This window comes from Salmo salar, chromosome 03 (assembly GCF_965601325.2).
Source record: "Salmo salar chromosome 03, fSalSal1, whole genome shotgun sequence".
Lineage (NCBI taxonomy): Eukaryota > Metazoa > Chordata > Actinopteri > Salmoniformes > Salmonidae > Salmo > Salmo salar.
In genome coordinates, this window is record NC_138293.1 from 49,614,520 (window position 1) to 49,638,943 (window position 24,424).

Sequence of the window (24,424 nt, forward strand, 5' to 3'; positions counted from 1 at the left end):
GTAATAAAGTTGGTGGAGACCGTCTAGATCGTTTGGAGGAGGACCTGCTTCGTCTGACCCAGGATCTGGACATTCTGAACGGGGTGATGGCCGGCCTAGAAGACCGCCTGCGCCTCTCTCTCCGGGAGGACACAAAAAATATGCTGGGCTCCCTGCTCTCCACCGTCCCCCGTCTTTCAGACTCCTCTGTTGGCTTTGGGGTGATCCCAGACGGGATCCCAGATGGCCTGGAGGGGGGAGAGGGATTCCCTGGGTTTGGAGACCTGGCTGGGAGGGTGACAGAGGTGAAGGATGAGCTCAAAGCTAAAGGACATGTGCTTGAGGAGATACAGGTGGGTGCTACGGTATTGTTAATGTTAATTGACTGGTTTATGCTAGCTTATGGAAATGTAGATAAACAAGCAGATGTCTAAATCAATAATATAATTTTTGCTGATTGGTAACATTCTGAATCTCACACTGAGATTCTGTGTATCTATGGCTCTGGACTGGGCTATTTCCACACAATGTCATTCACTTACAGTGTCAAAGAATTTGAGGTATTCCTAAAGCCAAACCATTGTCTTTCCTCAGGGCATGGTTCTGGGCCATGAAGGGCATCTGAAAAAGCTGTTGGAAGCTGCGACTGGCAGGCCCATCACTGGGTCAGTCTCTCCCTCCATCCTGGAGGAGCTGCTGGATGCTAAACTAGCAGGTGTCCGCGCTGACATCCTGGACGGCTTCGAGAGGCGTCTGTCTGGCCTGGAGAACCACTGTGAGGAGAGGATAGGAGAGGTCCAGAGACAGTGCCATAATGAACACATGAACGGCCAGGAGCACATACAGCAGTCTCTGGATGGCAGAGAAACTGGACTGAGAGAGGAGCTGGGTACTCTGCAGGCACAGATACAGGGACTCACCCTCACTGAGAGCTGCTGTGGACAGGTACCAAAAACTTTGGGTGTTTCTCAATGCTACTGGACATGGCATGTTTTTATTGAGGCAACAGAAATTCATCAATACTTCAAACACTAGCTACCACATCAAATGTTATGGGCATACACACCTTGAAAAATGCAGTGTGAAAATTGGGTTACAGATACTCAATGTAAATATGAAATATTCAGGTAAATATTGTCTGCTAAATGGCCAAAACTTGTATATTACTAAAATATTTGCAAAACGTCTTATTGCTACACTATATGCCTGACATGTGACTGTCCCAGCAGGTGAACAGCCTGTCGCAGAGGATGTTGATGCTGGAGGAGTCAGTGAAGGGGTTAACAGAGTCCCAGCGGGAGCTTCAGGCTGCTCTCACTGACCAGACCATCCACATTGAGACCCTGATAGAGGCCCGTCTGGAAGACATAGATGCCAGGCTCAATGTCACCGAGTCTGGGCACGTAGGGGTTGGCAAGGTGCCTGGGGGTCTGGACGGCTTCAAGACCTTGTTGAAGGACAAGCTGAAGTCCCTGGAGGAGAGGGTGTTTGTGGCTTTGGAGGAGCTGAGTAACGCCACCGCCCCAGCTCTGCTGGAGGGTCAGGTGATGCCCGCCCTGGAGACAGAGATTGAGTCGGTCAGGAGGAGGGTGGAAGGAGACCTGGACTGCATCCAGAGGAAACTCACAGACCTGGAGCTCCTCTGCACCACCTCCTGCTCCCACGCCACTCCCCCTGGAGGAGGCGCACGGACAGGCCTAGTGGAGGAGTGTGAGGCGGTGGAGAAGAAGGTGTCAGGCCGTCTGGACTCCCATGCTGACCAGCTCGACCGACTCAATACCACCCTGCAGACCCTACTGAACCGCATTGCCCAGGAGGACGAGGAAGGCTCTGTCCAGGGAGAGATCACCCTCCTCAAGATCAACGTCAACTCAGTCAACCGCACCCTGAAGGGCCTGAGGGACTCTGTTAGCCTGTTCACTAAGGAAGTGGGCCATGCTAACGCCACGTGGACACACAGGGAGAATCAGCTAGCCACCCAGGTCCAGGGTATCACCCAGCTGGTGGGGCGCCAGGCCTACCTCCTGGGGGCCGGGGAGAACCGACTAGCCCAGCTGAAGGGGGAGCTGGTGAGCCTGAGGAGGAGACTGGCTGGGGAGCTGCAGGGCTGCCGGAGTACGGCCCTGGGGGTGCAGAGGGAGGTAAAGGAGGTGGATAGTCGAGTGGCCCAGGTGGAGGGACAGTGTGGTAGCCTGGGGGAGCTGGCGGACAACCTGGAGAGGATCAGGACAGAGCTGGAGAGACACTCAGACTCGCACCTGTCACAGGTCAAAGGAACGATGGCCAGTCACTCTACACAGCTGGCCGAACTGAAGGGAGAAATGAAAGACTGTGTCGGAAAGGGCTCAGCCAATCAGAGGGGAGACCAGTAACACTTGAGCTACGGAGAACGACGTGTGTATGTCCTCTCATCTTCTGCTCTCCTTCATCTGCTCAAATGGGAAACTTGAGAACAGATTTATTTCACCTATACTACATTTTCAGATCAGTGAAGGAGAGGAGATGAGTAGAATAGGCCATTTGAAGCTATTGAAATGCACCCTTGGTTGTATAGTTGGGCAATATTTTCCCTCAAGTTTTTCTTCTAAAGGGGCATTTAGTTTTTTTCTTATAGTTTTGTTTTCACATTTTATATTGATATTAACTGACTTTTTAACTTATATGAAGAAAAGATGACTGCATTGTTATACTGTATTAGAAATATTTGTAAAAAATGAATAACAAAAACAAAGCAAATGATATCCCACGTCAATTCAATGTCTATTCCACATTTGTTCAACGTAATTTGATTGAAATGACGTGGAAACAACGTTGATTCAACCAGTGCCCAGTGGGTTGGGACTATGGGTTTCTACCCTGCAAGCACACTCTACTCTCTGTGTGGACTCTTCCTTTAAAAATACTGTATGTCAATATGAAAGGTGCTATACATTTTGTTAACATTCATTTTTTTGTATTTCTCCATAAAGGTTCCGAACATCATCAAAATGACTGTAGCTTATACATTGATAAAGTTTGATCATACAGTTACTGGTCCCTTCCACCGGTGTCAAACACTTGGATTCAGGAGGCAGGCCAGATACTCCTTTCTCTGTCTCTGGACAGGCACAACCAAGGATTTAGTTCCGGCTTTATGCAACGTCACATAAAGCAAGAAGTGTAAAACACCAACGGTAGCGTCTTATCGTATTAACATATTATGTTCTGCCTTAAAACCACCATCGCCTTGATTTGGTTTTGTTAACAAACCATAAGCTAGTATCTAGCTCAAACAGAACGTACGACCACAGGTACTGATAACCTTTCATCTGTTGTGTGACTGTTAGCTAGCAAGCTACTTACTAGCACGTCGGAAAAAGCACACTATGTTGTGACTGGATGCAATCGTGTAAAATTAACCTTACGCTATTTTCCGAAGAATGAAGCCATCAGATATCAGTGGCTGCTTTTAATTTCGGGTGGACAGGCTGCAGCAAAAATGATGATGATAATGGCACGCGCGTGCACATTTAGAGTGAAGTTGCTTCACCAATTGAGGAGAACATTCGATGAGTCTAGTCCTGAAAACGGATGCTGTATCATCATTGACAGTGGATCTTTTGATGTGTCTGACACGGTAGCCAACATTTTTGGGGGATCATAGGGCTAACGTCAAATAATGCAACTGTGGCTGTTTTGACTTGTAAACAGTATATTTTCATAACACAGCTGAGTCACTACAGTATATGGTTTTTATCTTTCATCCCTAAGCCCCCTACATTTAGTCTTAGAACACACAGCTGGCCAGAAGGAATGTTGTCCACAAAAGGAATTTGATATTTAGCCATTTCATTGTGCGGTTGTTGTCTTACAGTTGATGTATCTTGTGTCATTGGGTCTAGTCATGATGATTTGAGGGGGAGAATTATAGTTATTCATTTCAAATCTGCATCAATTTAGCAATTCACACACACTAAAATTAAAAATACAAACATTGAAAAGTTTCACAAAAACTGCACAACCAAATATTGCATATTTCAAATAAAAAACACCAGAAAACACATTGTAGAATGAGTAGATTGCTACATTCACGAATTGATAGAATCATAAAATACAATTAAATTCACTACCCATTTAACAAACATTTCCCTTTTGAAAAACATTACAGGCTACGTAGACGGGCTCCTGGATCTACTCTTCAATGAGATCACCTTTGATCCAGCTCCATAGGTGAGGAAGCCGTGCGAGCAGGACACCTATCTGCCCAGTGTGAGCTGTTGTCTCCCGCTTCAACCTTTAGGGTGACTGAAGACAAGTGGGTGACTGAAGCCTGCTTGATTAAAGTGGGGTACATGGGTTCCTCTCCCCTCCCCATCAATCTCTGTAGTTGTATTTCCTGAATCATAAGTAATTAACTTTCACGTGATATCACATGTTGTTATAAAATTGTTTTAAAAAGCATTCGGACAGGAGATGAGTGTTACAAATTACACAAATCAATGGGTCCTGCACACTGTAGGGTGGCCGGGTGCCTATATCAGGCGTATGGCTCTAATTATGTATCTTATGTCAAATTATGTCTCACCATTATTTCTCATGCGTGTTCTTGTCGATCTTTTTGCTATGGTGGCCTATCATAAATGTCTGATCATTAATGTCTGATCATTGCATACAATCCTGACCATATTGTCAAATCTAATGCTAATACAGAGTTACCAATAAATTGTCCAGTACACTTATTGTATGCTGTTTTCATGTACATTCCCTTATGTCTATGGCTTGAGGCATACTATTTAGGCTCGGAATGACTTGTCTCATTGTTTACCTTGTTACCTGGCAGTGACCACAAAGGCATTTCAAAGAGCTGTCAGTCAAGGAGAGGTCATGAGTATATAGAATCTCTCTGCCCACTCAGACTGTTCTTTCAGGCTTCCTGATAGTTAGAGATGAGAGAAAATGTACAATTTCTTCAATTCTGAGATTTTAATAGCGTAAAAATATTCTGGGTGATGTTTTGGTCATTCAAAGGCTATTTTTACTTTTAAAGTGTTGTGGTTTATTTTCTGGTCATTCTGATGTCTAAGACATAATATTAGTATGCTGAAGTGTTTTGGTAGTAGCCTGGTCCAGATCTGTTTGTGCTCTTACCAGGGAGTTGACATAATAGCAAAAACAGACTGGCACTTGTAAAAAAAAAAAAGAAAATCTAATTTCTCATGTTCTGATGCAGTTCTAAGAATAACCAGCAGGAGGCACCAAATCCTCTGATTACAGAGATTTTATGTTTTGTTCTTTAGTATTTCAGTGGTATTTCCAACACAAAGGGACAGTCAGGGACTAATCTCCCCCACTTCACAGAAGAAGAACATTTTTCCATGTCAGGTGGACTAGGGAGTAAACAGAGGGATAGGATTTGACTAAGCGCACGAGAGCTGCACCGTCAGCAGGTTTACTGCATCAGCACGTATCACAGACCACTGGTTAGAAGTCACCAAAGATGAACTGTCAATCCTTGTTTTAAAGAATGGTTGGAAGTTGCCAAGATATTACAATGAGAACCAAAGATTAACTGTGAGTCCTTATTTTGGTGGGGTGAGAGAATTTCATTTTTATTTTTTTTTACCTTTATTTAAGGATGCAGTCAGAGAAAGACGGGCAGGCTACAGCTCTGACCACTCTCTCTTCCTCTTCTCCTTCCTCCTCCCCTCTTTCTTATCTTTCTAGCCCCTTTCTGAACCAATGCCCCCCCCCCCCCCCCCAAACTACACTCTTAGAAAAAAATGTGTATCATCTAGAACCTAAAATAGTTCTTCAGCTGTTCCCATAGGAGAACCCTTTGAACAACCCTTTTGGGTTCCATGTAGAACCCTTTCCACAGAGAGTTCTACCTGGAACCAAAAGGATTCTGCTATTGGAACAGCCTAGCAAACCTTTTTTTCTAAGTGTGTACAATAATTTCAGGGCAACATGGATTAATTTTATTAGCTTACTTTGACAATAACAACAACGGTAAAAATAAATTTCCATCAGAACTGGACAATAATCAAAAGATACTAATGCAGATACAGATGGCTTCAATTCAAGGAGAAATAAACTCCTTACAATTATTTATTTTTTCTTATTATTATTATTTTTAAAACCTTTATTTAACTAGACAAGTTATCCCCTAACCCGGACCACGCTGATCCAATTGTCAGAGAAAGATATCTTTATAATATAGTTGTGTATTCATCTTTTAATTTGCTTTAATAGAAACACCTTTTGGGGATGTAGGATCTGGAGTTGGTTGTGTTTTAAGCTGATGTAGTACCAACTTTAAGCTACACCTTAACCCTTTAGCCTACTGAGTTGATTCCATGCAATATCTTCTACTGCATGACAAGGGGAAAGCATTTGTAATGCCAAACTATTCAAGAATTCTGATAGTCCATCAGCTTTAGAACTTTATTCCTTAATAAAAATGAGTGAGGAACTAATAATGTGAAAGTGCTTACAGTATGTAGCTGGATGAGGTTTAGTAGTTCCATGACACCAGATAATCCTCAGCGAAATCACTCTAAACTCTTGTTCGTTAAGGTAGAATCTTTAGTGATTTAAGACCTTTTTGTTTATCTTTTCTAAAACACAAGACAATAATATTGGACAATACAATTGGCCATTTATAATGGTATGCAAGTGTTATATTTAATATAAATAGATTTGCTTATGAAACATTTAAACTTGTTTGAAAACACTGAAATAAATTAAAATATGTTTTTAATGCTTGCCAGTTAGGCAGTGCTTACCTCTGCAACAGGTCACCTACCAGATTATCCAATATATTACATGTGTAATAACAGAGGGTAGCTATACCAAGGCTGAGCAGTACTGTTCCCTTCATTTGGACTGGCACAGAATGGGTCAGATGAGTCAGATCATGGCTCTGCTAGGACAGAGAGGAGCCTGACAAGACAGGGGCCTTGGAGCACAGCGACTCACCTGGCTAAGCTCTGGGTTTACAACATACTAACACAAGACCAGTAAGAACAACAACCTAAACCCAGGTGTCCCCAGTCCTAGTCCTCGAGGGCTGCAGCACTGTAAAGACCAACCAATGTCACTGACAGGCCAGAGAATACTGCATGTTCACTTTGTTTCCCAGGTCTAAGTCACTCTCTGGTTCAAGGCACTCTCTGGTTCAAGGCAAAGGAAAAGAACCAGTGGCTACAGGCCTCAACGCATCCTTGACCGCTGGCTACGTCCCTTCCGTCTTCAAGAGAGCGAGAGTTGCACCCCTTCTGAAAAAACCTACACTCGATCCCTCCGATGTCAACAACTACAGGCCAGTATCCCTTCTTTCCTTTCTCTCCAAAACTCTTGAACGCGCCGTGCTTGGCCAGCTCTCTTGCTATCTCTCTCAGAATGACCTTCTTGATCCTAATCAGTCAGGTTTCAAGACTGGGCATTCAACTGAGACTGCTCTTCTCTGTGTCACGGAGGCTCTCCGCACTGCTAAAGCTAACTCTCTCTCCTCTGCTCTCATCCTTCTAGACCTATCTGCTGCCTTTGATACCGTGAACCATCAGATCCTCCTCTCCACCCTCTCCGAGCTGGGCATCTCCGGCACCGCGCACGCTTGGATTGCGTCCTACCTGACAGGTCGCTCCTACCAGGTGGCGTGGCGAGAATCTGTCTCCGCACCACGTGCTCTCACCACTGGTGTCCCCCAGGGCTCTGTTCTTGGCCCACTCCTATTCTCGCTATACACCAAGTCACTTGGCTCTGTCATATCCTCACATGGTCTCTCATATCATTGCTATGCAGATGACACACAATTAATCTTCTCCTTTCCCCCTTCTGACAACCAGGTGGCGAATCGCATCTCTGCATGTCTGGCAGACATATCAGTGTGGATGACGGATCACCACCTCAAGCTGAACCTCGGCAAGACGGAGCTGCTCTTCCTCCCGGGGAAGGACTGCCCGTTCCATGATCTCGCCATCACGGTTGACAACTCCCTTGTGTCCTCCTCCCAGAGTGCTAAGAGCCTTGGCGTGACCCTGGACAACACCCTGTCGTTCTCCACCAACATCAAGGCGGTGACCCGATCCTGTAGGTTCATGCTCTACAACATTCGCAGAGTACGACCCTGCCTCACACAGGAAGCGGCGCAGGTCCTAATCCAGGCACTTGTCATCTCCCGTCTGGATTACTGCAACTCGCTGTTGGCTGGGCTCCCTGCCTGTGCCATTAAACCCCTACAACTCATCCAGAACGCCGCAGCCCGTCTGGTGTTCAACCTTCCCAAGTTCTCTCACGTCACCCCGCTCCTCCGCTCTCTCCACTGGCTTCCAGTCGAAGCTCGCATCCGCTACAAGACCATGGTGCTTGCCTACGGAGCTGTGAGGGGAACGGCACCTCCGTACCTTCAGGCTCTGATCAGGCCCTACACCCAAACAAGGGCACTCCGTTCATCCACCTCTGGCCTGCTCGCCTCCCTACCTCTGAGGAAGCACAGTTCCCGCTCAGCCCAGTCAAAACTGTTCGCTGCTCTGGCACCCCAATGGTGGAACAAGCTCCCTCACGACGCCAGGACAGCGGAGTCAATCACCACCTTCCGGAGACACCTGAAACCCCACCTCTTCAAGGAATACCTGGGATAGGATAAAGTAATCCTTCTAACCCCCCCCTTAAAAGATTTAGATGCACTATTGTAAAGTGGTTGTTCCCCTGGATATTATAGGTGAATGCACCAATTTGTAAGTCGCTCTGGATAAGAGCGTCTGCTAAATGACTAAAATGTAAAAAAAAAAAAATGTAAATGTAAGAGCTGGGGTGGGGTTTACCTAGAGCTGACACCAGGGGGATTCAAACCCAGGCCTTCAGGTCAGTACCACTGCTGTGTTTTATTCCACCTCTTCCATCAGGCTTGTAAACCTTTCGACTTGTATTGGAACATTCTGGCCTACAAACTCAGCCTAAGCCATTCTGAGCAGGTCTCATATCAGTGCTTGAAAACAAACCATCTTTTCATGCAAAAACAACAACAGTCTCTTGTGGATGGGCCCTGGCATTGACAGGCTCCGCCATTTCAATCAAACACACTCGGAGAGGAAGACTTTAGAAACTAGCAGCTAATGTCAACAACTCTCCACTAAGCACCTCCAAATTGGCTACAATAGGTAAACACGTGCTTCAGGTTGGGTGATGTTAAAAAGGGGAAGGTTTGATGAACCAATAAGGGGGTACTTCCTGTAGCTATCTAAGTACAGATTGGTTTCCATGTAGCACGTAATTAGTGACTCCCCCAATCGGAGGTCTAGCAGATCAGCACCATTGATTACAGATCAGGAAATTTAAGTGAAGTGGGAGGAAGTGATATCAAGCACTTTCTGATTAGGCATCTCCTCCTTCCACAATGTCTGTTCAGCAGATTAATAAAAACATGTCAAATCCCAAATCAACCCCTAGACCCTAATCTCTATGGACTTTCGTAGATCTGACAGGATTGGAAAGGTTTAAGCAATATGGCAGACAATCCAACTAGCAAATTAAAAGGCATGGTGGAGCTGTTACCATTTTGGTTATACTTATACAATTCTTTCAGATCTAAGTGTATAGAGTTTAGGGGCTAGCAGTTGATTTGGGACATCCTTCCACACAGTCTGGACTCTCACAGTCTCACACTAAGTTTCAGTGCTTCTAACACAGCCTGTCTCACAGCATGTCACCTCATCACAATATCAATCACAACAAAATCCATCACAGGAAGTAATCCATAAAATAGTAAATAAATAAAGGAGGTCCGCCTCTGTCATATTATCATGGGAACTGAAAATGAACAGTTATGTCAACTGTTTCAACTGTTTTCCCAAACGATACATCTGAAGTCAATGTTTCGACATGCTGATGTGTGTGAAATTAAATAGCTGTATGTGGAAGCTAAGGGAACACAGAGAGACGGGGGGGGGGGGGGGGGTGGAATATAGGGCTTTTAAGAGACAACAATAGGACTACATCTGATATTACTACAATACTGTGTTACAGAACAAATCACTTAAATAAACACTGCCAAACACACACAGGCACAAAAACAAATGTGCACGAGCACACACTCATCTGAGAAGACGACGAAGAGCTTGAATTGCTCGAGATATTTTGTGCGGTGAATGCACTTTCAGCTTATGTGAGGTATTATGAAGCAGCATACCACCCAAAAACAAAAAGCCAGTTTTCATGCTAGTGAGGGCCGAGAATCCACTTTCACATAGGTACGTGGTTGCAAAGGGCATCAGTGTCTTAACAGCGCGATTTGCCAAGGCAAGAAACTCTGAGTGCCGCCCTATTCAAAAATCTGGCAGTGGCTTCGATGAGGCTCTCTGTTCAGATATCGGTAAGTGGACTGGAGGCAGGGTATGAAAGGAATAACGAATCCATTTGTTTGTGTCATCCGTTTCGTGAAAGTACCTGTGTAATTGAGCACCCAGCTCACTCAGCTGCTTCGCTATATCACATTTGACATTGTCCATAAACTTGAGTTCATTTGCACACAAAAAAATCATACAATGATGGAAAGACCTGTGTGTTGTCCTTAATGCAGACAGAAAAGAGCTCCAACTTCTTAATCATAGCCTCAGATTGTCCCGCACATTGAATATAGTTGCGGAGAGTCCATGTAATCCTAGATTCAGATCATTCAGGCGAGAAAAAACATCACCTAGATAGGCCAGTCGTGTGAGAAACTCGTCATCATGCAAGCGGTCAGACAAGTGAAAATTATGGTCAGTAAAGAAAACTTTAAGCTAGTCTCTCAATTCAAAAAAACGTGTCAATACTTTGCCCCTTGATAACCAGCGCACTTCTGTATGTTGTAAAAGCGTTACATGGTCGCTGCCCATATCATTGCATAATGCAAAAAATACACAAGAGTTCAGGGGCCTTGCTTTAACAAAGTTAACCATTTTCAATGTAGTGTCCAAAACGTCTTTCAAGCTGTCAGGCATTCCCTTGGCAGCAAGAGCCGCTCGGTGGATGCTGCAGTGTACCTAAGTGGCGTTGGGAGCAACTGCTTGCACGCGCGTTACCACTCCACTATGTCTCCGTGTCATGGCTTTTGCGCCATCAGTACAGAGACCAACACATCTTGACCACCAAAGTCCATTTGATGTCACAAAGCTGTCCAGTACTTTAAAAATATCCTATCATGTCCTGGATTCCAGTGGTTTGCAGAAGAGGATGTCTTCCTTAATTGACCCCCCCATAAACGTAACGAACATATACCAGGAGCTGTGCCAGGCCCGCCACGTCTGTTGACTCATCCAGCTGTAATGCATATAATTCACTGGCTTGTATGCGAAGTAGTAATTGTCTCAAAACATCTCCTGCCATGTCACTGATGCGTTGTGAAACAGTGTTGTTTGATGAAGACATTGTCTGTAAAGTTTTTTTGGCTTTTCCCCCAGCATTGTCCCAGCCATATCCGTGGCAGCAGGAAGAATAAAGCCCTCCACAATAGTGACCCTATGACTAGGGTGGCTGGAGTCTTTGCAATTTTTAGGGCCTTCCTCTGACACCGCCTGGTATAGAGGTCCTGGATGGCAGTAAGCTTGACCCCAGTGATGTACTGGGCCATTCGCACTACCCTCGCGGTCTGAGGCCGAGCAGTAGCCATACCAGGCAGTGATGCAACCAGTCAGGATGCTCTCGATGGTGCAGCTGTAGAACCTTTTGAGGATCTGAGGACACATGCCAAATCTTTTCAGTCTCTTGAGGGGGAATAGGCTTTGTCGTGCCCTCTTCAAGACTGTCTTGGTGTGTTTGGACCATGATAGTTTGTTGGAGATGTGGACACCAAGGATTCTAACATAGGTGTTCATTTTGTCCAGGTGGGAAAGGGCAGTGTGGAGTGCAATAGAGATTGCATCATCTGTGGATCTGTTGGGGCGGGATGCAAATTGGAGTGGGTCTAGGGTTTCTGGGATAATGGTGTTGATGTGAGCCATGACCAGCCTTTCAAAGCACTTCATGGCTACAGATGTGAGTGCTACGGGTCGGTAGTCATTTTGGCAGGTTACCTTAGTGTTCTTGGGCACAGGGACTGTGGTGGTCTGCTTGAAACATGTTGGTATTACAGACTCAGTCAGGGACAGGTTGAAAATGTCAGTGAAGACACTTGCCAGTTGGTCAGCGCATGCTCAGAGTACACATCCTGGTAATCCGTCTGGCCCTGCGGCCTTGTGAATGTTGGCCTGTTTAAAGGTCTTACATCGGCTGCGGAGATCGTTATAACGCAGTCGTCCGGAACAGCTGATGCTCTCATGCATGTTTCTGTGTTACTTGCCTCGAAGTGAGCATAGAAGTAATTTAGCTCGTCTGGTAGACTATTGTCACTGAGCAGCTCGCGGTTGTGCTTCCCTTTGTAGTCTGTAATAGTTTGCATGCCCTGCCACATCCAACGAGCATCAGAGCCGGTGTAGTACGATTTAATCTTAGTCCTGTATTGACGCTTTGCCTGTTTGATGGTTCGTCAGAGGGCATAGTGGGATTTCTTTTAAGCTTCCGGGTTAGAGTCCCGTTCCTTGAAAGCGGCAGCTCTACCCCTTATCTCAGTGTGGATGTTGCCTGTAATCCATGGTTCTGGTTGGGGTATGTCTGTGGGGTAACACTGTGGGGATAACGTCATCGATGCACTTATTGATGAAACCAGTGACTGATGTGGTGTAGTCCTCAATGCCACCGGAAGAATCCCGGAACATATTTTAGTCTGTGCTAGCAAAACAGTCCTGTAGTTTAGCATCTGCTTCATCTGGCCACTTTTTTATTGACCGAGTCGCTGGTGCTTCCTGCTTTAGTTTTGCTTGTAAGCCGGAATCAGGAGGATAGAATTATTGTCAGATTTGCCAAATGGAGGGCGAGGGAGAGCTTTGTACGCGTCTCTGTGTGTGGAGTAAAGGTGGTCTAGAGTTTTTTCCCTCTGGTTGCACATTTAATATGCTTATAGAAATGAGGTAAAACGGTTTTAAGTTTCCCTGCATTAACCTCTCACGCTAGCGCCCCACTTCGCCAACAGCCAGTGAAATTGCAGGGCGCCAAATTCAAACAACAGAAATCTCAAACAAACATCCGGTGAAACTGCAGAGCGCCACATCAAATTACAGAAATACTCATCATAAACATTGATGAAAGATACAAGTGTTTAACATACGATTAAAGATAAACTTCTCCTTAATGCAACCGCTGTGTCAGATTTCAAAAAGGCTTTACAGCAAAAGCACACCATGTGATTATGTTAGGTCAGCGCCTAGCCACAGAAAACCATACAGCCATTTTCCAACCAAGGAGAGGTGTCACAAAAGTCAGAAATAGCATTAAAATGAATCACTTACCTTTGATGATCTTCATCTGATGGCACTCCCAGGTCTTCATGTTAGACAATAAATGTTTGTTTTGTTCGATAAAGTTCATCTTTATGTCCAAATACCTCCTTTTTGTTCGCACATTTAGTCCAGTAATCCAAATGCACAAGACTCGCTCACAAAGTGCAGACGAAAAGTTAAAAAGTTCCATTATAGTTCATATAAACATGTCAAACGATGTATATAATCAATCTTTAGGATGTTTTTATCACAAATCTTCAATAATATTCCAACCGGACAATTCCTTTGTCTTTAGAAAGGAAAGGGAACGGAGCTCGCGGGCGGCCACTCAAGGCTTTCAACCAGACCCCTGGTTCAAACAGCTCTTATTCGCTCCCCTTTCACAGTAGAAGCCTGAAACAACGTTCTAAAGACTGTTGACATCTAGTGGAAGCCTTAGGAAGTGCAATCATAGACACAGTATATTGGATAGGCAGATTTCCCACTTCCTGGTTGGATTTTTCTCAGGTTTTTGCCTGCCATATGAGTTCAGTTATACTCAAATACATTATTTTAACAGTTTTGGAAACTTTAGAGTGTTTTCTATCCAAATCGATGAATTATATGCATATTCTAGCTTCTGGGCAGTTTACTCTGTAGCAGGCAGTTTACTCTGGGCACCTTATTCATCCAAGCTACTCAATACTGCCCCCCGTTCCCAAAGAAGTTAAAGTCCCCAGCCACTAGATGAGCGTTTTCCTGTTTCCTTATGGCTGTATACAGCTCATGGAATGTGGCCATACTGCCAGCGTCGGTTTGTGGTGACAAATAGACAGCTACGAAGAATATAGATGCAAACTCTTTTGGTAAATAGTGTGGTCTACAGTTTATCATGAGATACTCTACCTCAGGTGAGAAAAAACTCAAGACTTCCTTAGATTTTGTGCACCAGCTGTTGTTTACCAATATACACAGACCGCCACCCCTTGTCTTTCCAGAGGCAGCCGTTCTATCCTGACAAAAAAGCATAAAACCCGCCAGCTCTATGTTATTCATGTCATTGTTCAGACTCGGTGAAACCGTTTTTAAAGAGATGGGTGGGGCTAAAGCTTAAGAGGGTGTGAACAATGCTGAATGGGTTTAGACAAAGAAGAGTTCTCCAGTAGGTGTACCAAAATATTCACAGGCCGTTTTCTGAAAAGTGGGGTTTACAAGTTTATCAACTTTCAAAGCAAAATTACTTTGACATTGTTCCTCAATTGCAGTGTATTGTATACCATTTCTAGCTCTGAGTCTTTACTTTTATCCAATGTAAAAAATAAAATTTCAAATTTTGCTACATAAGACCGAATCGAGGCGGTCGGTCACATATGGTGTTTAATTTAGGCTGTTATGGTGTTAACTTTGAACCAGGTCCAAATTTAGCATGCCATGGGTCTAGCTGTTATCCCAGTCTAAATATAGCCCAGAATGTCCTGGTGATGCTGGGTGATGAGGAGCCCACCGTCTCTGAGGGAAACCAACGGCACGAGGTGCAGCACGCAGCACCGGCACACACACATACTGCACGGACACACACACTGCACAGGCACACACATGCTGCAAAGGCACACACACTACAAATGCAAACACACACTGCACAGGCACACACACATGCTGCAAAGGCACACACATACACACACTACAAATGCAAACACACACACTGCAAAGGCACACACCCATTGCACACACACACCCATTTGATGCACACAAAACACTCTGCACACAGAGCAGTCACCTAGCGCCACTTCTTAGATTAGAAGGGAATTCATTGGTGTAATTCATAGGATGAAAGCTCCACCTAGCCCTATGGTAGATTAATGTTCCATCCCAAATCTACCCCTAAAGGTTACATCAATTTATACGCAACTGCTGTATTGTATGCCTGTATATTGTTATGGCAACTCTGTACCAAATCTGATCATATTATGACAAATTATTTGATTAATCAAATATATTGTTGCCATGCTGACAATACTGTATGTATATTATGTATTGGTCACTCATACGCTACTATAATTTAAAATGTGATATTATTTAAAGACAAATAGGATGCCTTATATTTAGTACTTATTTTGTCAGAGGTTAAGTCCAACAAGCTGTGGTCTGTAGGTACCTACCACCCTCTGCTGGTCACAAGGACAGATTGCAGTTCCATTCAAGGTGAGCGTAGATATCACAGGTAGGCTACATAGCCGTAGCACTATGGCCTACTTGTCTGAAATTAGAAAAACTAAAAAGTAAATGTATTCCTACTTGCCATAAATTATGGGAAAATTACAATGTGTGTATACATGTGATGATTACGTTTTGCGCCAGCACAGAATTGTGAAAACATTTCATTAACTTCATTCACGATCCCCCTTTTTCTCCCACCAAAGCATTAATTTGATGGGGTAACTAGCCTACCCCCATGGTAAACGTTACACCACTCCAGCCGACGCTTGGCATTGCGCACTCGGCCATGGAAACACATTTCATGAAACTCCCGATGAACAGTTCTTGTGCCGATTTTTACGCGCTTCAGCACTCCACGGTTCCATTCTGTGAGCTTGTGTGGCCTACCACTTCACAGCTGAGCCATTGTTGCTCTTAGACGTTTCCACTTCACAATAACAGCACTTACAGTTGACCGGGGCAGCACTAGCAGGGCAGACATTTGACGAACTGTTAGAAAGGTGGAATCCTATGAAGGTGCCACGTTAAAAGTCACTGAGCTCTTCAGTAAGGCCATTGCACTGCCAATGTTACTTGTGGAGATTGCATGGCTGTGTGCTCAATTTTATACACCTGTCAGCAACAGGTGTGGCTGAAATAGCCTAATTCACAAATTTGAAGTGGTATCCACACATTGTGTTTATATATACACACATATATACAGTGAGGGAAAAAAGTATTTGATCCCCTGCTGATTTTGTACATTTGCCCACTGACAAAGAAATGATCAGTCTATAATTTTAATGGTAGGTTTATTTGAACAGTGAGAGACAGAATAACAACAACAACAAAAATCCAGAAAAACTCATGTCATAAATGTTATAAAATGATTAGCATTTTAATGAGGGAAATAAGTATTTGACCCCTCTGCAAAACATGACTTACTACTTGGTGGCAAAACCCTTGTTGGCAATCACAGAGGTCAGACGTTTCTTGTAGTTGGCCACCAGGTTTGCACACATCTCAGGAGGGATTTTGTCCCACTCCACTTTGCAGATCTTCTCCAAGTCATTAAGGTTTCGAGGCTGACGTTTGGCAACTCGAATCTTCAGCTCCCTCCACAGATTTTCTATGGGATTAAGGTCTGGAGACTGGCTAGGCCACTCCAGGACCTTAATGTGCTTCTTCATGAACCACTCCTTTGTTGCCTTGGCTGTGTGTTTTGGGTCATTGTCATGCTGGAATACCCATCCACGACCCATTTTCAATGCCCTGGCTGAGGGAAGGAGGTTCTCACCCAAGATTTGACGGTACATGGCCCCGTAAATCGTCCCTTTGATGCGGTGAAGTTGTCTTGTCCCCTTAGCAGAAAAACACCCCCAAAGCATAATGTTTCCACCTCCATGTTTGACGGTTGGGATGGTGTTCTTGGGGGTCATAGGCAGCATTCCTCCTCCTCCAAACACGGCGAGTTGATGCGAAAGAGCTCCATTTTGGTCTCATCTGACCACAACACTTTCACCCAGTTGTCCTCTGAGTCATTCAGATGTTCATTGGCAAACTTCAGACGGGCATGTATATGTGCTTTCTTGAGCAGGGGGACCTTGCGGGCGCTGCAGGATTTCAGTCCTTCACGGCGTAGTGTGTTACCAATTGTTTTCTTGGTGACTATGGTCTCAGCTGCCTTGAGATCATTGACAAGATCCTCCCGTGTAGTTCTGGGCTATTAAATTTAGATTTTATTTTCTCACAGGCCTACATGCAATTTCTACAAATTAATAAAAAATGTAAAGTTGAAATGTCTTGATTCAATAAGTATTCAACCCCTTTGTTATGGCAAGACTAGAGTAAACATTTGCTTAACAAGTCACATAAAAGTTGCATATATTCACTCTGTGTGCAATAATTGTGTTTAACATTATTTTTTAATGACTACCTCATCTCTGTACCCCACACATACATGTAATGTCCCTCAGTTGAGCAGATAATTTCAAACAGATTCAACCACAAAGACCAGGGAGGTTTTCCAATACCTCACAAAGAATGACACCGATTGGTAGATGGATACAAATTAGAAAAGTAGACAGAATATCCCTTTGAGCATGGTGAAGTTATTAATTACACTTTGGAGGATGCATCAATACACCCACTCACTACAAAGACACAGGCGTCCTTCCTAACTCATTAGTTGGAAGGCAACCACTAAGGGATTTCACCATGAGGCCAACGGTGAATTTAAAGCAGTTAGAGTTTAATGGCTGTGATAGGAGGCAACTGAGGATGGATCAACTCCACAATACTGACCTAACTGACAGAGTTAAAAGAAGGAAGACTGTACAGAATAAAAAATATTCCAAAACATGCATCCTGTTTGCAACAAGACACTAAATTAATAATGCAAAAAAAAATGGCAAAGCAATTAACCTTTTGTCCTGAACAAAGAGTTATGTTTTGGGCAAATCCATAAAAATAAAAAAACGTTTTTCACTGAGTACAATTCTCTATATTTTCAAGCCTAGTGGTGGCTGCATCATGTTGTGGGTATGCTTGTAATCGTTAAGGACTGGGGAGTTTTTAAGGATAAAAAAGAAATGGAATGGAGCTTACCACAGGCAAAATCTTAAAGGAAAACCTGGTTGTCTGCTTTCCAACACTGGGAGATGAATTCATCTTTCAGCAGGACAATAACCTAAAACACAAGGCCAAATCTACACTGGACTTTCTTACCAAGAAGAAAGCTAATGTCCCTGAGTGGCTGAGTTACAGTTTTGACTTAAATCTGCTTGAAAATATATGGCACGACCATAAAATGGTTGCCTAGCAATAATGAACAACCAAATTGACAAAGTTTGAAGAATTTAGAAAATAATAAAATGGGCAAATGTTGCACATTCCAGGCGTGGAAAGCTCTTGGAGAATTTACCCATAAAAACTCACAGCTGTAATCATTGCCAAATGTCATTCTAACATGTATTGACTCAGTGGGTTGAATACTTATGTAATCAAGATATATTAGTGTTGTATTTTTCATTATTCTTACAAATTTTACCATCTCAATTGGGTTGAGTTCGGGGGATTGTGGAGGCCAGGTCATCTGATGTAGCACTCCATCACTCTCCTTCTTGGTCAAATAGCCCTAACACAGCCTGGAGGTGTGTTTTGGGTAATTGTCCTGTTGAAAAACAAATGATAGTCCAACTAAGCACAAACTAGATGAGTTTGCGTATCGCTGCAGAATGCCGTGGTAGCCATGCTGGTTGTGTGCCTTCAATTCTAAATAAATCAGACAGTGTCACCAGCAAAGCACCCCACACCATGCTTCACGGTGGGAACCACATATGCAGAGATCATCCGTTCACCTATTTTGCGTCTCACAAAGACACAGCGGTTGGAACCAAAAATCAAAAGAATTTAACTCATCAGACAAAAGGACAGATTTCCACCGGTCTAATGTCCATTGCTCATGTTTCTTAGCCGAAGCAAGTCTCTTCTTCTAATTGGTGTCCTTTAGTAGTGGATTCTTTGCAGCATTTTGACCATGAAGGCCTGATTCACAGTCTCCTCTGAACAGTTGATGTTGAGCTGTGTCAGTTACTTGAACTCTGTGAGCATTTATTTGGGCTGCAATTTCTGAGGCTGGTAACTCTTATGAACTTATCCTCTGCAGCAAAGGTAACTCTGGGTCTTCCTTTCCTATGGCGGTCCTCATGAGAGCCAGTTTCATCATAGCGCTGGATGGTATTTGCGACTGCACTTGAAGAAACTTTGAAAGTTCTTGACATTTTCCGTATTGACTGACCTTCATGTGTTAAAGTAATGATGGACTGTCGGTTCTTTTTGCTTATTTGAGCGGTTCTTGACATAATATGAACTTGGTATATTACCAAATAGGACTATCTTATGTATACCAACCCTACCTTGTCACAACACAACTGATTGCCTCAAACACATTAAGGAAATAAATTCCACAAAACTTTTAACAAGGCACACCTGTTCATTGAAATGCATTCCGGGTGACTACCTCATGAAGCTGGTTGAGAGAATGCCAAGTGTGCAAAGCTGTCATCAAGGCAAAGGGTGGCTACTTTGAAGAATCTGAAATATATTTTGATTCGTTTAAAACGTCTTTGGTTACTACATGATTCTGTGTGTAATTTCATAGTTTTGTTGTCTTCACTATTATTCTACAATGTAGAAAATAGTAAAGATAAAGAAAACCCCTTGAATGAGTAGGTGTGTCCACATGTTTTACTGGTACTGTGTGCGCACACACACACACACACACACACACACACACACACTACCGTTCAAAAGTTTGGAGCTACTTTGAATTGTACTTGTTTTCCATGAAAACATACAGTTGAAGTCGGAAGTTTACATCCAATTAGGTTGGAGTCATTAAAACTCGTTTTTCAACCACTCCACAAATTTCTTGTTAATAAACTATAGTTTTGGAAAGTCAGTTAGGACATCTACTTTGTGCATGACAAGTACTTTCTCCAACAATTATTTGCAGACAGATTTTTTCACTTATTTTTCACTGTATCACAATTCCAGTGGGTCAGAAGTTTACATACACTAAGTTGACTGTGCCTTTGAACAGTTTGGAAAATTCCAGAAAATTATGTCATGGCTTTAGAAGCTTCTGATAGGCTAATTGACATCATTTGAGTCAGTTGGAGGTGTACCTGTGGATGTATTTCAAGGCCTACCTTCAATCTCAGTGCCTCTTTGCTTGACATCATGGAAAAATCAAAAGAAATCCAAGACCTCAGAAAAAGTCTGGTTCATCCTTGGGAGCAATTTCCAAACACCTGAAGGTACCACGTTCATCTGTACAAACAATAGTACGCAAGTATAAACACCATGGGACCACGCAGCCGTCATACCGCTCAGGAAGGAGATGAGTTCTCCTAGAGATGAACGTACTTTGGTGCAAAAAGTGCAAATCAATCCAAGAACAACAGCAAAGGACCTTGTGAAGATGCTGGAGGAAACAGGTACAAAAGTATCAATATCCACAGTAAAACGAGTCCTATATCGACATAACCTGAAAGGCCGCTCAGCAAGGAAGAAGCCGCCATCAAAAAGCCAGACTACGGTTTGCAACTGCACATGGGGACAAAGACAAAGATTGGAGAAATGTCCTCTGGTCTGATGAAACAAAAATAGAACTGTTTGGCCATAATGACCATCATTCTGTTTGGAGGAAAAAGGGGGAGGCTTGCAAGCCGAAGAACACCATCCCAACCGTGAGGCACGGGCGTGGCAGCCTCATGTTGTGAGGGTGCTTTGCTGCAGGAGGGACAAGTGCACTTCACAAAATACATGGCATCATGAGAAAGGAAAATGTGGATATATTGAAGCAACATCAAGACATCAGTAAGTTAAAGCTTGGTCGCAAATGGGTCTTCCAAATGGACAATGACCCCAAGCATACTTCCAAAGTTGTGTCAAAATGGCTTAAGGACAACAAAGTCAAGATATTGGAGTGGCCATCACAAAGCCCTGACCTCAATCCTATAGAAAATATGTGGAGAGAACTGAAAAAGCATGTGCGAGCAAAGAGGCCTACAAACCTGACTCAGTTACACAAGCTCTGTCAGGAGGAATGGGCCAAAATTCCCCCAACTTATTGTGAGAAGCTTGTGGAAGGCTACCCGAAACGTTTGACCCAAGTTAAACTATTTAAAGGCAATGCTACCAAATACTAATTGAGTGTATGCAAACTTCTGACCCACTGGGAATGTGATGAAAGAAATTAAAGCTGAAATAAATCATTCTTTCTACTATTATTCTGACAGTTCACCTTCTTAAAATAAAGTGGTGATCCTAACTGATCTAAGACAGGGAATTTTTACGAGGATTAAATGTCAAGAATTGTGAAAAACTGAGTTTAAATGTATTTGGCTAAGGTGTATGTAAACCTCTGACTTCAACTGTACATACTTTTCACCAATTTACAATGTTGGCTATTTTCCCTCCTCCTCTCCCTGTATGGCCGTGTCGTGATAGTGGGGGTTGAACCCCTCTACACAGATATTCTGCGATGCTCCTCACTGTCAATGGGTGGAGGGGGAGGAGAGGGGGTAAAGATAAGGTTCCAGGCTGGATCTACAGAGCATGCCGGGTGAGGAGAGGATTTGTGGGTCGGGGCAACACCACCACTTTTCATACTGGTAAGATAACCACAAAGAGAGAAGAGGGATGATTGATTTCTCTGTCACATAGGAAGTTTCATGTGTGAAAAAATATATACAAATGGCAGCGAATCAAATTGGCGGCATCAAAGCTGCTCAATGACATTTTGTCATGGGCTTGCTGTGACTACTAGTTCGTCATTTGTTTCCATTTCTCTACTGGCTAGAATACAGAGTAGGTTATGCCCAATGGCCTGTTCTCTCTGTGTTCCTTTTGGTCTGTGAAGACAATGGGTGTTTCTTTCATGCATATTCAGTACAGATTCTGCAGAGATTTTAATTGTGTCCTATTGGTCCCTGAGATGTTAACATGTTTCTAGCCAGACAGTGTAAAGAGATGATACTCTGCACAGAAGCTGTGTCTGTGACAGAAACACACTCAGCGGGAGGTGAGAGCCAAATAGAGATCACCTGGTGAAAGTGCTTCTTGAAATAAGAACATTTATAAAGTATTGGACCATATCCATTAGGCAATCTTTTTGGCCCTTTCGGAAACATCACTAGATGAACGAGGAGAAGAGGTCAAAAGTGAATTGCACTGCTCCTTAAGGCCACTCTGGAAAGACATTTCAACCAAGTTCAAAAAAATGCAGTAGCACCCTTCCTTGAGGTAATGACAGATGTAATACATTCCACTACATAGCTTTCACCAAGTAATAGACCAAGCAATTACAGTACATCAATGAGGATTTCAGTAGGCCTTTTTAAAACTGACTCCATTGGGGATCCGTAGAGCAGAAATTTAGTATACTTTAAATGCCAGGATATCATACTCATTTCTTCTTTTTACCTAGTAGAATTCGCTGCACACTACTGAGGAAGAGAGTCGTCTTTTGAGATCCAGGTGTGTCTTACAGAAGCTGATAATCATCTGAGGGTGACGCACTTTACCAAAATGAACGTATGGCGGGAAATAACAAATTGCACATTAGATGACGCATTCACAGTAGGATGAGCATAGTATCCTGATATGTTGCTTACTGCATTTGTTTTTACAACACAGTACATTCTTATTATGTAGTACAATTAGTACACAGTATGCAGTTTAAGTAAGTAGTAGACAAGCCAGATGTTGGAAACACAGCCAATGTCTTAAGTCCAACTTCTCTGACTTTCGTTATGCGTATGGCCTGACAATGATTTTCATTGGACATCCCTAAAGCAGAGAGCTGAGACAAGGCTAAGCACCTAGGGCTAGAGGTTGACTTGGAATTTAACCTTTATTTAACTAGGCAAATTATTATTTACAATGACGGCCTAAGAACAGTGGGTTAACTGCCTTGTTCAGGGGCAGAACGACAGACTTTTACCTCGTCAGCTCTGGGATTCAACCTAGCAACCTTTTGGGTTACTGGCCCAACGCTCTAACCACTAGGCTACCTGCCGCCCCAATAGTGCATAGACGCTGACAAAATCACCCTTCTCTAGCTAGAGCTGTTGTTGAAAGAATAATGTAAGGCAGCAGTGGCCAATTGGGTTCATCAGTCAGAAACAAAACACTTCCCTTTTCGTGCTGTGTTGTGTATTTTTCTAACCCATAACCTTATCCACAAGTCTCTTTATTAAACTGTGAATTTTACAGTCCTGTGTTTTTTGCAAAGACTTTGTGACTTCATCACTCACCACATAAGGATTTCAGCATGGCCAGAACATTTAACTTTGTACGTGTGAAGTGTCATTGCCCACAGGGAGACCTGTGTATAAGGATTTCAGCATGGCCAGAACGTTTAACTTTGTCCGTGTAAAGTGTCACTGCCCACAGGTAGACCTGTGTATAAGGACTTCAGCACGGCCAGAACGTTTAACTCTGTACGTGTGAAGTGTCATTGCCCACAGGGAGACCTGTGTATAAGGATTTCAGCATGGCCAGAACGTTTAACTTTGTACGTGTGAAGTGTCACTGCCCACAGGGAGACCTGTGTATAAGGATTTCAGCATGGCCAGAACATTTAACTTTGTTCGTGTGAAGTGTCACTGCCCACAGGGAGGCCTGTGTTTAGCAGAGTGTAAAATCACCCCTGCAGCTCCTGCTTGCCCATATTTAGTAAATGGACTGAACTGTGGGTGAGGTTATACAATGGGGTAAAAAAATGTACTCATTATAAAGATGAGCAAAAATCCTTAGTCTGCGCTTATGGACTGCCCTCTTCAATTCAAACCATAGGTTTTCAATGGGATTCAAGTCCTGAGACAAATTGCCATTGCAAACTGTTGATTTTGTCAATTAACAATTGCTTTGTGAATTTTGATGTGCACTTTGGGATTATTGTCTTGCTGAAAGATTCACTTGCAGAAAATGTTTTTCCCCCTAGCAGAGGCAACCAAATGTTGGCCTAAAATGTCCTGAGTTCATGATGCTGTTGACCTTTTTATTTAACCTTCATTTAACTAGGCAAGTCAGTTAAGAACAAATTCTTATTTAAAATGACAGCCTAGAAACGGCCCCAGCCTTGATCAGGGGCAGAACGACAGATTTTTACCTTGTCAGCTTGGGGATTCGATCTTGCAACATTCCGAATCAAATCTAATTTTATTGGTCACATACACATGGTTAGCAGATGTTAATGTGAGTGTAGCGAAATGCTTCCAGTTACTAGTCCCGCCCCCACCTTAAGGGCCCCAGGACCAGTGGAAGCAAAATAGCCCCATAACATCAAAAGATCCACCACCATATTTTACAGTAGGTATGGGGTTCTTTTCTGCATTCTCATTTCACCGCCAAACCCACCACTGGTG

The 24,424-nt window shown here is 43.4% G+C and overlaps 1 protein-coding gene across 1 annotated transcript in view; it reads left to right on the forward strand.

The window, feature by feature from the left end:
- LOC106600623 (EMILIN-3-like) overlaps positions 1 to 4,698 on the forward strand; it is a 43,528-nt gene extending 38,830 nt beyond the window's left edge. The window contains exons 4-6 of the mRNA XM_014192117.3: positions 1 to 332; positions 574 to 924; positions 1,209 to 4,698. Coding sequence (XP_014047592.1) covers positions 1 to 332; positions 574 to 924; positions 1,209 to 2,351 — 1,826 coding nt within the window. The 3' untranslated portion in view covers positions 2,352 to 4,698. The remainder of the gene's footprint in view (positions 333 to 573; positions 925 to 1,208) is intronic.
- Positions 4,699 to 24,424: the final 19,726 nt, after the last annotated feature.